Source organism: Diadema setosum, chromosome 7 (genome assembly GCF_964275005.1).
Source record: "Diadema setosum chromosome 7, eeDiaSeto1, whole genome shotgun sequence".
NCBI classification, from domain to species: Eukaryota; Metazoa; Echinodermata; class Echinoidea; order Diadematoida; family Diadematidae; genus Diadema; species Diadema setosum.
In genome coordinates this window covers 21,963,467-21,981,015 of record NC_092691.1, presented here as the reverse complement: position 1 = coordinate 21,981,015, position 17,549 = coordinate 21,963,467, and the positions used below count along the sequence as shown (strand labels likewise).

General features: G+C 37.9%; 1 protein-coding gene across 1 annotated transcript in view; it reads right to left on the bottom strand.

The window, feature by feature from the left end:
- LOC140230996 (uncharacterized) overlaps positions 1 to 17,549 on the bottom strand; it is a 31,468-nt gene that overhangs the window by 916 nt on the left and 13,003 nt on the right. The window contains exons 7-15 of the mRNA XM_072311143.1: positions 15,839 to 15,915; positions 14,434 to 14,516; positions 13,515 to 13,575; positions 9,963 to 10,032; positions 8,537 to 8,584; positions 5,838 to 6,078; positions 3,945 to 4,008; positions 2,443 to 2,571; positions 978 to 1,070 (exon numbers count right to left, since the gene is read on the bottom strand). Of these exons, the coding sequence (XP_072167244.1) occupies positions 978 to 1,070; positions 2,443 to 2,571; positions 3,945 to 4,008; positions 5,838 to 6,078; positions 8,537 to 8,584; positions 9,963 to 10,032; positions 13,515 to 13,575; positions 14,434 to 14,516; positions 15,839 to 15,915 (866 nt within the window). The remainder of the gene's footprint in view (positions 1 to 977; positions 1,071 to 2,442; positions 2,572 to 3,944; positions 4,009 to 5,837; positions 6,079 to 8,536; positions 8,585 to 9,962; positions 10,033 to 13,514; positions 13,576 to 14,433; positions 14,517 to 15,838; positions 15,916 to 17,549) is intronic.

The window sequence follows — 17,549 nt, the reverse complement described above, 5'->3', positions numbered from 1 at the left end:
TAAAGTGTCAACATATTACTGACGGACTATTCTGGTCACCTGGTCTAAACACAAGTTCATACTTTGTTTGAACACGAATTCCATGAATTGTTATGTCGGGCAGCTTATGCATAATACCGCTTTGAAAACGAGTGAAGTGCCTAACCAACTGAGAAAAAAGAAAGGTCATTTGTACCAAGGTGTACATAAGCTAATTACGAACTGGCTTATTATGCCCGAGGCTCAAATCCTCGTATATCTAACTGATCACTATTCTGAAGTTATTCAGCCAGGAATAATGTCATATTTCAGAATTCAATGACAGAAACATTGAAATTTCATCATTTTTTGTACACAATCAATGGAAAATTGTGAGGTTATGACATGATTACCTCACTCATTTGCACATTCATATCCAATGTACAAGAACTGTTTTGCAGAAATTAGCAAAACTTCAAAATGTCATAACTTCCTTATTTTTCATATGATTTCAGTCATATTTTCACAGTTGAACTTGTATGATTTTACTCCTTTTTTTTAATCAGACTAACTTACATGTATATTTGGACTGGATTTCTTCTTCAAGGTTAAATAATGGTTTCATGCATAGGAATATTGTGCCGTAAGAATGCATATCATATTTTACCCCATAATCTTTACACACAAACTCTTTCAGACTTACATCTGAAACGACTTGACTTTTTTTTTTCTTATTTGTAAGTGAACTTAGAGTAGATCTGACCTAGCCTTTGATCCTTTGATTGCTAACAATCTACACAGCTTGCATATAAAGGCATTCTTCTCGGCTGTTTTACATCAGGGCCAGATGTGCATATAACCATAACAAGTGATCACTGCTCTCTTGTGAATTAACAAACAAACAATAGCAAAGACAGTGAATAAATTCTTAATTGTGATAACTGCCAAGAGGTATTTTGGAATCCAATTCATAGCCGACCCATATAATAAAGCACATATATTCAGATATATATGCTTACCTCTGGAAAGGCAACATCCATTAAGTAGAACCGATTTGTTCCAAATTTGCTGTCCTTAAGGATTTCCATCAGATAGTCCATTAGTTTATTGAGCTGTGAGGGATAATATGGATGGAAGACGATTTGCACTTGAATTGAATTTACTTCCTGGAGGACTACACTGTTCTGTTTCTGGATATTCTGGAAATTAATGTTACCTTTCTTTGGGAAGATGTTGCTATACATACGTATTTTAAGTATTCTACTTACATACTTATGCCATACTGTTACGCCATTATCTATATCTTCACATCCACACGAATCTACACAATCTGAGAAGTTGTTCTCTCAATGTCCTTACTTGTAGTAGATTATAATATTGTTGCAACATGTGGCCTTTCTGTATTTTATTTAGTAACACTTATATGATCGGATTTTTTGTTTGTTTAATTGGTTCCCCCAGTTAAAGTATGGTCTAAAAAAATATCTGTATTTCATAGTTCCTCTAATCTGATTTATCACGGGACCTGCGGCTGTACAAGCTTGCTTTTACGCAGGCCCCATCGTATTTTTTCGCATTATGACCACGGACTTGTTAATGACATACATGGTATGTTTAAAGGTAATATCATTCCTCCTACTTTCTGAAAGAGGTATAAGTCAAGTGCTCTTTCATTATGCTGGAAAAGTGAAAATATGTTGAATTTTCTTTGTATCTGCTTTATATTGTTGTCCATAATGACATCATGAAGTGTAGCAGTTTCCTTGTCCAGCGACGACAGCACCGAGACTTTGAAAATTCATACCTTTTAACTTAATTGTCTGATTTTCTTCAAACTTTCACTGATGTGTTTTACTAATATTGCAGCTTTCACTAAATTTACATTTGTACAAGGGCTTTGGTTTCCTTTACGTACATTTAGGAAGACACCATACAAGAATTTTTCCCATGGTCACGTGACTGTCATGTGACTCTTTGCAATCTAGTGCCATGTGTAAGGCTGCGTTCACATAGAAGTATACTATTTGGGTATTCGGGCTCGTTTTTCGAGGGCACGCGAATAGCTTGAATCGAACGATAGGATTTCCTCACACCGGTTCACATAGGAGGGCACTAATCGAAAGTACCGAATAGCTGCGAAAAGTATAGCAAAGTGGGAATCGAACTTGTTCGATTTTCTTGCAGCGTATACCGTCTCTCGTTTATGAAATAATGACAATTTTGGTCTGGATTTGCCCTTTAGCAAAAATAAGCATGTAGACTGACATTCTGATGCAGTTTAGAAATTGTTAATAAGATTTGCTAGGATGTAGGAGGAAGAAATCCTCACTGCATGGGATGGTGAGTTGACGGTGCGGGTGATGGTGTATTCGGGGCCCGAATAGCGAATACCGAATACCGAATACTTCTATGTGAACGCAGCCTTATGCAGAGCACATCAACCCCAGCCAGCAATGACAAGATTTTGCTCCAGAAGGGGCTTACTTTCTCATCCGTATGGAGAGCTCCCAGGGATGACCGCTTCAGCTGTGCCCTCTCCTTGGGCTTGTTACTGATGTAGAGCTGGTGTCGTTCACTTCGGATGTCGCCACAACTTATCTTTATCACGCGTTCCTGCAGAACCATGGGTAAGAAAAAAAAAAGGAAAAAAAAAAGTCTTTACCAGTCCACATCCAAACTTCTATGCTAGATGCCAACGTACCGTATGTCCCCCCCAAAAAAAAATTACAACAGGTACCTCCGCAATGATATCTTTAAAAATAGTGAATCAATCTAAATATAAATTCAGGGTATGAAACTATAACTCATTGCCCACATCTTACAGAAAACCCCATTCTATTTGCTTCAGTGGTCAAAGAGAAATGAGGAGTTTTGTACAAGATGTCAGAAATCTCTTCCCTCCAAGTTCTATCCACTGCATTCACACACAAGAGCATCGAAGAGCTAAACTTGGAAGAATTAGACTCATGACATGCTTTACAACAATCCACATTTCTCTGTGACCGCTTAACCAAATTGAATGGGGTTTTCTGCAAAACAGAACTAAGATGTTATATTTTAAGACTCTGAAGTAGCATTTACACAGTTTCATCATATTGGGTGTGATTAATGCGAAAATCTGATTGTAATTTTTTGGGGGACATACAATAATGCATGTGTATAAATGACATCGTACATCAACCTACTCCAAGATTATAGTCCTTTTCTTTAAGATTGCTTACAGGTATATGAGGGTAGCATCATTTAAAAAAAAAAAAAAAAAATGATGTCAGTCACTGTTGACATCAACAGACTGCTGCTCAGTGAGCATTGCTCATTCTTGTTTGTTCTACAGCTGGCTAGCATGAAGGACATATTAACAATGTCGAACAAATGCAACATGCTGCGATCAATTCTTTCACTGCAGAATACAAAGCATCAAGTGCTCCAACAATCAACATGTGAGCATCTTGCAAAACAACCATATACAGTGCACTCCCGTTATGATGAACACCAACACGGTTATTACGAAATTCCGGTTATAACGAAGTAACAATTCAGGTCTCAACATCATCCCCTCTATGTTTTTTATTGTTTATTTGTTCAGTTATAACGAAATTTTGATGTAACGAAAGAAAACTGCTGGTCCCGAGGACTTAATTATAATGGGAGTCCACTGTTGGTGTGCATGTTGCACAACATTAATTACACAATTATGTGACGTGAATGTGCACCGACTCTACACATTGTAGAGTTTAGAACCTGTTTAATATTGACAGTTATACCACACTGTACAGTATGTGCCATAATCTAGACGAGTCCAATCTTTCATGAATTGTAACTTCCTGACAACTTCGCAAGTGGTTAAATTCATGATTGTCGAGTACTGTAAAGAACAGAGAAATGTATGTGTGCATGTTGCAAATAGCACCCGACTCCTGAAATTTGCGACAATGAAAACCCTGCGAAATATATGGCATACAATATAGAGTAATTTTCTGCCTCACCTTTGTCTTCTCACTCTTGATATGTTGGATGACAAGATCTTCTTTCCTTGCCCATTTCTTCTTCCTGTATATTGATGGAATATACACTGACCATCATAATCACACACTCAAAAAAACTACCAGTACCTGGATATGATAGGTTGACAAGAAATAATGCCATACCAAATTTGCGAGCACAATACTTCATCATCTTATGAAATGATGAATTGTGCAGAGTAGAGAGTGATAAAGACAAATATAGCATTAGATGAAGAGGTAGAAACAGAGAGAGCGAGACAGACAGAAGGGGAGGATACACATGTATATATAAAACTGGCAGGCAAAAGATAGTATGCATCACATGTTGCATACTGTCACATTGCAAGCAAGATGCTGAACAGCATATAAAGCTTAAAGTAAAAACATCATCAAGTTTATAAACCAAGCAAATTATTATGATGAAAGGAAAATGTGACTGCTACAACAAAAGGAGCTAAAACCTCTAATAATGACAAGATATCATTTTCCCATACTTTTGTTCTACTTTGTCGCAAAATGCAATTCGAAAAAAATCCCAAATAATGCAGAGATACTGAGGGTTGAAGGAAAACATGTAGGGTGATATTTGGAATCAGCATTTTGAAAACACCATCTTCAGTTTTCCCATTATTATGAACACAATTAATGACAAGTAGTTGCTCAGTAGCAACATGACAAAAACAACACAGACAAACCACAGCAGGCTCGACAGTAACTTTTTACTTTTGGTGGCCCGATAATGAAATTTAGTGGCCTGATCGGGCCACCAAAACATGTTTTTCTGTAAAAGTGCTAGCCGGACATCTATTTCTGTGGTCCCGGGCCACCAGGAAAATCGCTTATATATATCGAGCCCTACACAGGGACACAACAGCATGTACACATGCACATTCTCACCATCTATCATTGGGCATTGTGCAAGCTTTATTCAAATTAATGAAATTCTTCCGTCAAGATGTTTTTATGCCACTGATTGACAAATTGCCCTACATCGACATAAATAAGCACTGAAGCACTGAATTGATAAATGTTTCAGTAGTAGCCATGATAAAAGAAATCATGGTTGTACATACTCATGTAGGATTCAAACCTACGACTTCCTGATCTCCAGACAGGCGTCATCTCCACTAGACCACTGAGCTTCCGCACGACAGCATGTGTTGCTTCTAATCCTTATAGCATGCAGCGGGTACCGAGTAATTACTCATATTCATGAAATGCTTCTGTTGAGATGTTTTTATGCAACTGATAAAGCTTTCCACTTCTGTTTAAAGCAGCAACTGACTGATCGACCAATGAAACTGCTCCCTAATCGCAAGGGGCAGTGTCTATTACAATCGCTCAATCTAAACCTTCAGAATTATTTCAGACTTGTTGATACACTAAAAGAAACCTAGCCCCAGAAAAATGCCTCTCCATTGCTCATTTGTCAAGAAATTGTACCAAACCATTCAATTTCTCCAATTTTGACAATCTGACTTTAAGTATCATTTCCTTGGCTCAAATATATCACACTTGCAGCTCCTTTTGTCATGGCAGAACACAAACTACTGTAAAAGTGGATATTTTTGCATGAGTAATTTTTCATGCTCAGCCCGATAAGAGTTTCCACTGTTTTTTATGCCACAGAATCAAGACATCACATGGTGAGCAAAAGCATTCATGCGTTTTTATTTTGTGCTAGTTTCTGGTTGCGTGAAATGCTCGAAAATTATAACGCTGCAAATATTTCCTATTTTTACAGTATATCTTCACACCAGTCTTCTAGCTCAAATGTTTTAGACTTGTATCAGAGCATTTTGTTATGGCTGGACACACAATGTCTTTGCACCAATCTGCTATTAAAGGCACTTATTCCCACATGGGCATACTTACATTTTCTCTCTTCTTGCTAATGTGGGGCTATCTAATTCTTGTTCTTCCCATGTGATATCTCTCATCTCCTCCCCTTCCTCCTCCTCCTCCTCTTCCTCCTCTTCCTCTTCCCCTTCAATCTCTCCTGTGTCTGCAACATTAGTCCTGGCATTATCCTGCGAAGTAGTGCACAGCTCTGGGGTGCAGTGGCCCACAATCAGAGCAGGTGAGGTTGGGGAGTGTGGCGGTGAGTCCAGGAAGGCTGCACAGGTTTGTGTGAATTAACAAGAATTATACAAAACCTAAAAAGAATGTGGCTCTCGGTTTGGTCGACTGCCTATCACGTTACATTCAGTTAAAAAGTTCCATCGCACGCTATGGCTGTCAGCCATGCAATTTTGTTTGAGCAAAAATGGAAAGTACCTGGCTGACAACACCCATTTCCAGTGAATCCCATGTTAAACTCACAACTGACTCAAAGTTTTTGTTCCATTGCATGGCTCTGATGTCACAATAAACAAAGGTTTGCCACACGCACTCAACAATTACAAGTGTGCTTACAAGCGTGTACTTTTGTTACTCATTTTTGTAAACAACTTCAACCAATCTGTTGACTGTGACTATTTGGCTACTCATTCACGGAAAATGGTGGCCATTTCTGTGCTAAATTCAAGAATCTGTGTGGACCACAACTGTTGACGTTTAAGGTATTGTAAAGCAAATAGTGTATGGTCTTTACTCGTGCAATGGAACAAGATTTCGCACTCAGTGAAAGATGAGGTACACTATTCAACTCGACTTCGCCTTGTTGAATAGAGCGCCTCTATCTTTCACCTTGTGCAAAATCTTGTACCATCGCACTCGTGACCATTCACAATTTGTATACTACACTGTAGTATTGGATCTCCAATATCCATTTTTCTATCTACTCAGTATCTGATCAGCAAACATTAATTTCAGAAGCAAAATTTTTGTGGAGGAGGCACAAAAACATGAGACATCTTGTGAATCCACATTCGTAATCATGAACAACTCTAATGCCACTCTTCGGCATCTGACCCATTCAGAGTATTGTATATATAGCTAGTGCATGTGTAACACCTCAAACAAAATGAGATGCCCACTACCGACACATGGCGATTTTACCTTTATTGACATCTATTTTTTCTTTTTCTTTTTTTTTTTTTTTTTTGGGGGGGGGGGGAGGATAAATCTAATAAAAGACAGTTTAGCAGAATGTCATGATTTTCACAGATTAAATTGTTTTACATTTCACATTTACATACAAACATGTAACTGGACCAAGTAAGTATCTACAGGTTTTATGGTTTACGCCTGATAGGGACAAACAAAATAAAATTTTGAATCATCAGCATGCCTAAATACATTAGGCAATACAAATTTTAAATAACATGGGCAGACTGGATTTTGACATGGCAATATAGCTTGCATGTATCTACGGGTTGTTGCAATCATGTGTTAAAGGTATTTGCCCACATTTGTAAACCTGCAGCAATTGGTCTCATAGTTAGCATGGAGTTTGGGTATGATTGCAGTAACACCTGTGCAAAATTTCGTTCCAATTAGTCCATTACTTTCATAAAAATAAATGAAAATGCACCGTAATCCGTATGCATGCGTATAACGCTCGCTAGCTCTGGTCCACGTACGTGTTACATGTACAATGTACGTAGCTATAGCCCGCGCTCGTAATTCGATTTTGGGTCGGGTTGACCCGGTTTGAAAATTGATTTTAAAACGATGATTTTCTCTCTTTTATCGAATGGTATAGACAAAGAGCAACAGGTGAGGTATGTTACTGTTATAACTTGTACTTGAAGTCATATTGGACCTGTTTTATGCAGTTTTGATTTTCGTGGGTTTGCAAATGTGGGCTAGTACCTTTAATGTGGATTTGTGTATACTATGTCTATGCATGTAATATTGAAATCATACACAAACAGTGTAAAGGATAAAGTGCACCACTACAAACTGACTGGTACAGAAACCTAACTAAATAGTACAGTATAAAAAAAAAAAAATTAAATGATAGAAATTTATTTGTCCATCAAATTATTTTGCTTAAGTTGTATAATATCTACCTCCCACAAAATGAGAATTGAAGTTCTCATTCAGGAAACATGATACAAAGGAGAATCATGCATTAAATGGACAAAAAAGGCCTTTCACAAGTTGACCCCTCCCCCCTTGCACTATTGATCACCTACACGGAGATAGTGTGAAACACTTGTTTACTTTCACAAAGTTCCTCCCATATTTCTCAAATTCAGGATTCAGTTCACCCTGTGAAAAGATTTCAATACTGCATACTTGTCACCTGGTATAAGTACAGCATTTGAAGCTAGAGGCCAGAATTCACAAAGAGAATTTAAATCTAGTCCATGGATCGTGGAAATTCTGATTGGCAATGCATAAATGTGTGTGACACACCATAATATGCCAACAGACATTCAATAATGAAGGTAAACTGACACACAGTCCATAGACTATACTAAAACCAAGGATTTGATGTAAACCACCTTTGTGAATACAGCTTGTTGTTTTTAAATCTACGAATCTTGGAGGTCAGTTGGATGTACACATGGAACATTCAGCTGGTATCATCAGGGTTTCAGTATTTGACATGAATCATGCCATTGTTTACAGTGTTTACTGGCATTTCTTGGATGACTAGAGCGATAATTTTGTATGATTCATACCATATTTCTGCTGGAAGAAGTCCTTACGCGAGCTCACTTTACCAAGACCTAGAACAGATAGGGAATGAAATGAAACAAGAATATGAACCTACACTCATTGAATGATATGAACATGACCGAGTGAACAAGCAGTTGGATTTAGTCATTACCACAAACCTTTCCCTCAAAAGATCTAACATTTATATTGTCATTGAGTCAACTTGGTGATCTCAGTAAATATTGCACCCAAATATCTGGCCATGAAGGGTTTTTTTTTTTTTTTTTTCTGCTCATCATGGGCTGCACATTCAGTAAAACACAAGACACGGAAGTGTCTACATTTGAAACAGATCATGTATGAAATTACCTGCACAAACAAGTTAGGCTTTTAACATTGCAATATATAAACTACCAGAGATGGACCTTGAGAATCTCAAGGTTTTTTTTTTGTTTTTTTTTTCTGAAAGAGCAATTCTTCCTTTATATACTCTTAAAATCTGAGACCATAAAAAAATAAGAAATTGTTGTTTTTGTCGTTTATCTAGTACACTTTTTCAGCTTCTTGCCTTGACAGTTTGAATCAGTCATGAATAAAATGCACTGAATGAGTGTGCGCAATTTCAACCTACCGGTAATCTGATAATCCCTTCAGAGTGGTTGCTATGCAATTTTACATCCTGTTCATTGTCAGTTCTTTGTCCCATTCTCTGCATTGAGCGCAATCTGGCCAGATCACTCTTGGATAGATCCTGAACTTTAAAATCTTTTTTCTCAATAGGCTAAACACTTACTAGCGGGTGTACCTTCTTTCCATTATTAGCATGGGTTAAGAAAGTCCATTTGTATTGGGTTACAGGTCATTCTAAAGCTTACAGTCTGCTCTTTCAGAATCTGCCATTAACTAATAAAAAAAAATCAATGTCTGGCTACTTTTTTTTTTTTTTGGGGGGGGGGGGGGTGAAACAGGGCTGCCAACATTCACACATCATCATCAGGGAGATTATAAAAAGCAATCAGGCAGAAACATGTGTGTTACAGCCATCTCACTTGACAAGTATACGTCCAGAGTCAGAGTGATCTTTTAATATTGATTATTCACTTATCTGGACATGAAGAGACATATTAATTTTCAGGCAGCCTTCTGCAGAATCAGGAAGTTGAGGCAGCTCTGCCATAGTGTGCAGTCACAAATAAAGAAGTAGAATTACTGCTATAAAAAATTTTCATATTAAGTTGCAGATCAGCTGGAAAAATGCAATTATATGGATGCCTTAGAAGATCAGAGATCGACAGATCAGGGAATATACATGTAAGCCTACAAACATGCACTTTCTACCTCTCGCACAAAAGTATTCAGTGTTTCTTGATCTTTACCACCTGAACAGAATGCTGTAGATAAAATGTAAACATATACACACAACACATAAATAAAAGAAAGTATGCTCACCTAGTTTTAAGAGGAAGTTATCAGCTAGCTCCATTGCTTTCCTGAATTCCACATCTTTCTCTCCTTGCTCCTGAAAAAAAAATAAAAACTAGAAATGTCGCTACGGCAACTGATGCCTCCGCCATAATGCATGATTCTCCCAATAGGTGTATAGTACAATGTCTTGACAATGTGTGATGACAGTTTCACATAACTGGCAAAATATCGAAATAACAGGTTTGTCAGAAATATCTTGAATGTTCACTTTCCACGAACTGGGTTTGCTATAATTGTCTATTAAAGAGTGCAGGTACACATATTTGGGGAATTGAAAATTTTTACTTGACTTCTGACCGATCTTGTTATAAGTTTATGCATTGAGTATAATTTTCAAGGTATGAAGAAAGAGTGTAATTACAGTACAATTTTTTTTTTCATCTAAACCTGACCTTTGACCTTAACCTTTGACCTTTGACCTTCTGGCTGGAAATTTCCAAGAGAATCTCCATCAAGTAATACATGTACATATATTAAACACTTTTAAAAATAATAATGCAATCATTGCATATACTAGTATACATGTATGAGGGAAATACAGTAGTAACATTTTGAGGAGTTGACCTTGACCTTTGAAACCCTGACTATTGACCCATGACCCCTAAATTCCCTAGATAATCCCTGCCAGTCAGTACATGCATATGCACCATGTTCCATGAAGATACATTGAACCATTTGCGAGAAAAGTGATATTGCAACATTTTCACCTAACCTTTGACCTTTTGACCTTTGACCTTATGACATGAAACTCTCTCTGGAGAATCCTTACGCAGTAGTACATGTCTACACTAAGTTTCAAGAAAATAACTGCGGGCATTGCATAGATATGGGGGAAATAGCAACATTTTTAGCATTTGACCTTGACCTTTTGACCTTTGACCTCTTGTCAATGTCACTAGAATCTACTCAACTAATTGTCCCATCATACATCATCCTTGGACCAAGTTTGGTGAAAGCTGCTTCATCCACTTTTGAGTTATCACATAAACAGATAAATTTTAGGATTTGACCTTGATCTTTGACCTTTGACCTCTGTCCGATTTCACTGAAAAACTAATCAAGTAATTGTCCCGTCATACATCATCCTCCAACAAAGTTTGGTGAAATTTGCTCCATACAGTCTTGAGTTATCGCGTAAACGGATACAATTTCATGATTTGACCTTGACCTTTGACCTTTGACCTTTGACCTTAAGCTGATTTCACCCAAAATCTTATCAAATTGTTGCCCCATCATACTTCATACTTGGACCAAGTTTGGTAAAATTCCAGTAAATATTACTCCAGTTATCGCGTAAACGAAAGCGGACGGACGTACGGACGTACGTACGGACGGACGGACAACCCGAAAACATAATGCCTCCGGCACCACTTCGTGGCGGAGGCATAAAAATCATTGAACACAATACATTAATGCTTACATACACGCAAGTACATACACACATATTGCAAATATCAATCTGAAAGCATATCCAATCATGGTTGCTATGTAATATTCTATATTTGATTAACTCTTCATGTGCCACATTCGCACGTCCGACTCAGTTGGAGGCATGCCAACTTCGCATATTCTGCTGAAACACACAAACCCACCCAAACCGATTGATAAATTGCCAAATGCCGCAGTACAATGAAAACGTCTCTCGCGCTCTCATTCCTCTCACATATAGCTTGCATTTTATGTTGTGATCTACTCACAAGCGGTGTTCTGTACTGGATTTGCTTGTTAATTCTAAGTTTCTGTCACTGTTTTGTGTGCAAAAGTCATGCCTTTGCAGTAATGTAGCTACTAGTAATTTGAAAGAACTTCAATAATAGGTTTGTCATACAATTTACATAAAAGTATAAGCCTGACATTTTCTCTACAATTTTACTCACTTTATGTCCAGCTTAACAGAAATCTATAGAAGTATCATTGATTTGAAAAGCAGAATGTTTTCTCAAGAGCATGACAACGTTGGTGTCTCAGAATAATGTGGCACACAGGGGGTTCCCACCATGGCATATAAAAGAGTTATGCTATCCACAAATCAGGCCATAGCAATATCCACTGATCTTCCGAGCAAGAGCATGACCCCGTTTACAGTGCGAGGCTCGGCCGCGGCTGTGCCCAGCCCCGCTTCAGTGTAAACGCGCAAAAGGCCAAATGCGAGGCCAAAATTGGCCTCGCATTTGGCCTCGCTCTGGAGGTGGTCTCGGCCGCGGCCGAGCCGCGGCCGAGCCGCGGCCGAGCCCGGCCTTTTCTTGGTGTAAACGCAAACTGGGCCAAATGCGCGGCCAATTGCGCGGCCAATTTTAGTCTGGCTACCAAACCCTCTGCCTGTATCTTTCGCTATTCAGGATATTAACCCCCTCAACGTTGAAAACTAGTATAGTTTAAGGTGGTTTTGTCCTGCAAAGGATTCTTTCCTTCGGCAAAGGCCTTTGCCCGAACGGCGACTTCGTCGCCACGGAATTCATTTGGCAAAGGGTCTGAAAACCAGACAATACCAAATTGCATTTGTTTACAAGCAGAGCGCCACTACGACAAAATATTGAAAGGTTTGAATCAAAAGCGCGGCCGAGCCCGGCAGTGTAAACGGACAAAATTGCGGGGCCCGGCCTCGCAATTGAGGCTGGGCTCGGCCGCGGCCGGCCCCGCACTGTAAATGGGGTCTAAATCGCATGCAGCTTGTGGGAAACACAACAGCTAGAGTACAAGCAATAATCAAGCATAAAGGTACTACCTATGTACTACTGAATGGGGAGGGGGATTCAGAAATTAAAGATGTTTACTACGATCAAAACTACTCTACACTTTGATCTCAAAATACTAAGAAATAACTTATGTCTATCATCCTGGCAAAATCGCCAAGTTTCTTGGTAGACCCTATCAATATACTGCAAGCAAATTTACCTTTGAAGAAATAACATGGCCATAACTTTAAATAGAAACCATGTGATTTAATAATCATGACATACAAATCCACAGTAGATGACTGCGGCTGTTGCCATGGTTGCTGCATTGAAATATATGTTTTGCTTTAAAGGTGCGGTATAGTATTGGTGGAGATGAGAATTTGGCTTTCAACTTTTTGCGAGATACCAAGAAAACAGCATAGAGCATACCATTTTGAGAGAAATGCAAAGTTTATTTGATGAAAATCAGTTTTAGAATAAATGACACATCCAAAAACAAAGTAAAATAAAGTGATCGTAATAAAAGATGGGTCCCACATTTTATTAGGATTGCTCTGGTTTGGATATCTCAGCCATTTCAAAACCAATTTTCATCAAATAAATGTTGAATTCCTCTTGACATTACATGCTCTTTCATACTTTATTGGCGGTTTCTCACTATCTCACCAAAAAAATGTTAGAAACATGAAATAAAGTCTCAACCAAAACTACATGATCCCTTTAATTCGATCTATTTTGCTTCATGATTTACTTGTTTTGTTTCATTGAACAGAAAGTCTTGACAGAGGTATTGAGTCCAAGACAGCCAGATGTCTCATCTATCCCTCACAAATATTACCTTGAATTTCGCTTTTTCTCTGCAGTTATATGGTCGAACATTCCTTGCTCTGCATAAGAACCTGAAAAAGATGAACAAGTGTGTGCATTAATATACATATGGCATCCTGCCCAATTTCAGTAAGTGCAGTTTTAAAAAAAAAGGAAAAATGTATAGATGAATAATAACAATAATTTACTCCTCCCCCCCCCCCCCCAAAGAAAAGTTTACCACCAATCATCTACATTATCAAATAAAAAACTGACGACTGTGCAAAAAGTAGTTCCACTTCCAAATCCTGTAAATGTATGATACACAAGTTTAAGACTTATGTAAAAGCATTTGCTCAATACCTAATATAATCATTATGCCCAAAATCACAATCAGACATTCTATGCATTAAAAATCATCAAGTTATGGTTATGCAGCATCATATATCATGCACTCATTAGTAATCTATAGCAAATAAATATTCCAAGTAAGAGATTTCAAGTAAAACCTGAAATTTGAGCATTTACTGAGTACATTTCTATTTCAACTTTTCACTCTCATTTTCTCATTTTCATTTCTCCAGTACAAGTTTTTGTTTTGTTGATTTTCTTTTTTTTAAGACAATTTATCACCATTAATATGCTCACATATACATGCTAGGATCAAACACTCATCTGGAATTCCTTCCATACAAGCGCCATTAAATGAAAAAAAAAAAAAAATAACCAAAGACTCAAGGCATTCAGTAGCACGAGTTTTGTATTACCGAGCTCAAGTCGGTTCTATAACCACTGCTGATAGATGGCGTTAACAACAACAACAAATAAAACCATAAACAACATACTGGAGCAGAGCAGTCTTCATCTCAACAAACAAACTGACAAGTGTGTGCACTGTATGTGCAAACAGAGACAGACACTCGCATAAAATTTATGCTGAACTCCCTCACCCTTCATCTTGCAGCATGTCGTCAGTAGCCCTGACCACCTGATACATCTGTACCTTGGAGTCACTGTCAGGAATCTTTGACACCTTCAATAAATAGAAGTATAAAACATATTGTGAAACATTTCTCGGCAGACACAAGACACATCCTTTATGACTTCTTCATGTAAAATAAACCCTACTTTAAGGTACTTACACCTACTTAACCCATTGAAGACGGGCTGATTTTGCTACAGAGCGCATTTCCCATAGACACCTGCCCGAGTATACTCGGGACTCGTATTCAATGGGTTAAAACAGTTTTCTGAGGCAAAGTCTCTACGTTTCTGTCAAATCAGGATATCTTTATATAACTAATTCCAAATGTTTAAAGATTAATCAAATGAGTCTTTAAGAAAGGCAGAGTGAGAAAATAAATTTGGAATGTAACAGGAAACTAAATCAGCAGATTGGTGCAATTTGAAGATAAACAGGACATTTTGGGAAATTATGATAATTTCATGCAAAACAAGTTTCCCTGGGGTTCATTTACATTTTCTTCAGTTGTTCCATTAGTCATTTAGTCTTGGGCTCTGCCCTGAACAATTTTATTTTGCTATGCACATGGAAAGGAGATTCACAGACTCAGAATGTATTCGTGAAGTTTTGTTTGGGGCAAGAGGCTTTTGAAAGCAGCAATTACGGCTCCTACAGTGTTTAATGTCACTCTTTGTTCACCATACAGCAAGCCTATTCAAAGAAGATTTGCTACCTTGATTACATGTTTGTTTAATTTTCTTTTCAATTGCTTGTCAAGAATAGCAACTTAAAATGATGTAATGAAATTCTGTCCCTAAAGATGTTTGATTGTTAAAGGATACTGTAAAACATGATATACTGTAAAAGTGGAAATTTTCGCGGTGTTCAAATTTTCGCGCATTTCGCGCAACCAGAAACTAGCGCGAAAATAAAAGCACGCGAATATTTTTGCTTGCCATATGTGCCTGTGTGTGATGTCTTGATTCCGCGGAATTAAAAACACGCGAAACTCTTCCGACCAGGCCAAGCGCGAAAAATTAGTCACGCGAAAATATCCACTTTTACAGTATTCGTAGCATGAAATTTTTGCGAATTGGACCCGACAGCCTTTTTTGCGGCATGAAATTTTCATAAATTGCCACTTGCATTCAATGCATATAGTGTAGACAAGAACTTTCATGTGCATTTCAATTTCGCGAATCTTGGCGCTCGCGAAATTCGCAAAATTGAAATGCACACGAAAATTCCTCGTTTTACAGTATCTTATCTTTTGGAATGCAAACCAAACACCAAACACCAAACACCAAACAGTTCCATGGCCCATGGGCATTCTGATATTTTCTGGCACTTACAGAAATTAAACCAGACATTAATTATAAACTACAGCTTACCACTGCAGGCCAGTATCTTTGGTCACCTGGATTCAAAGCCCACACAACATCTTCCACGGCAATGTCAGGAAGAAGGTCTGTTATTTTGAGAGAAAGTAAAGAAAATTATGATCTCAAGTATCACAGTATGACTCCTTTCAAAGTCTAGTCATTTAGAGTATCTACTGGGATATAAACAATCTTCAGGGCTGCTCCCATGTAGCTTGTTCAAAAGGCTTGAAAGTGGTTTAGAGGAGTGCTAAGGAGCTAAACATTTTCTGTTTGCAATTGATTACTTGATTAATTGATTAAATCCTTAGAAATATATGGAAGAGTATCACTTTTTTTCTTGTTATGCAACACAATGAAGTCAAGTTGGAACAATGTGTAAAACCAGTTTGCACATAACGACTGGCAAAGTTGTATACTGTTTGTCCCTTTAGGAACCACATGTGTCTGCTGTCCAACAGCTAGCCAGGATTGAGCTCTACAATTACAAAATCATCAAACAAGGTGCCATGAACAGATCTAGAATGCTTTTATTAGGATAGTAATTTGAAATACTGTATGCGGCACATATTTCGCAAGGTTTTTGTTTTCGCAAATTTCACAAGTCAGCTGCTATTTGCAAAATTAAAAACACGCAAAAATATTGACTCTGATCCCGATATGAATGTGACGTATGCGTATCCACATTTCTCTGTTCAGTGCAGGACTCCACAATCACGATTTTTAATCACTCGCGAAATTATCAGGAAGTCTCGATTCACGAAAATTTAGACTCGCTAAATATATGGCGTATACAGAATTGCCTCCAACCCCCTTCTGGGGCGGAGGCATAAAAACTTAAGTTTGCATAATCCTTGTAAGAACTTCCACATATTATCATCACCACCACAACACTCATCATCATCATCATAAGGTAAACCACTGTCATCATCTTGGATATACAGTATGTCATTCTCTATGGGGGCACACACTTCCCTTTTCACAAGGTGGCCACAGGTTCAGGCCCTGCTACAGTACTAGTAACTGATTTCTAAGACCCTTCATCTATGATGCTCCTGCCTACCCAGGAGCTGAAAAGGGACCTAAAAGGAAGCAGAATGCTAAATTTGTGTGTACCACAAAGTTGTAGCAAGGGTGGAATGTTCATTGACAGCAGAGCACTGGTACACATAAGAAATTGTGTGTGTGTGAGTTTGATTCTGCACACCACAATTAAATGCAACACAACGATGTGGTGGAGAGGTGCTATGCACACAAGTGAATGCCATATAGACAACATTATTATCATCACGTATCTGCATCATCATTACTAATGCAAGCATGAAATGCTTTAAAGGGGAAATCGAGTCCAAATATAAGTTAGTCTGATAAAAAAAAAAAGAGTAAAATCTTACGAGTAAAAAAACAGCAGTAAAAATCTGACTTAAATTGGATGAAAAATAAGTAAGTTATGACATTTTGATGTTTTTGCTAATTTCTGCAAAACAGTTCTCGTACAGTGGGTATGAATAATATGCCAATGATTGAACAAACCATGTCATACCCTCACAATTTTCCACTGATCATATACAAACAAAATGATGAAAATTCAGTGTTTCTGTCATTGAAGTCTCAAACATGATGTTATTCCCAGTTGAAAAACTGCAGAATAGTGATCAGTTAGATATTCGAGGATTTAAGCCTCGGGCAAAATTGCATTTGAGTGAAAAAACTAGAAATCTTA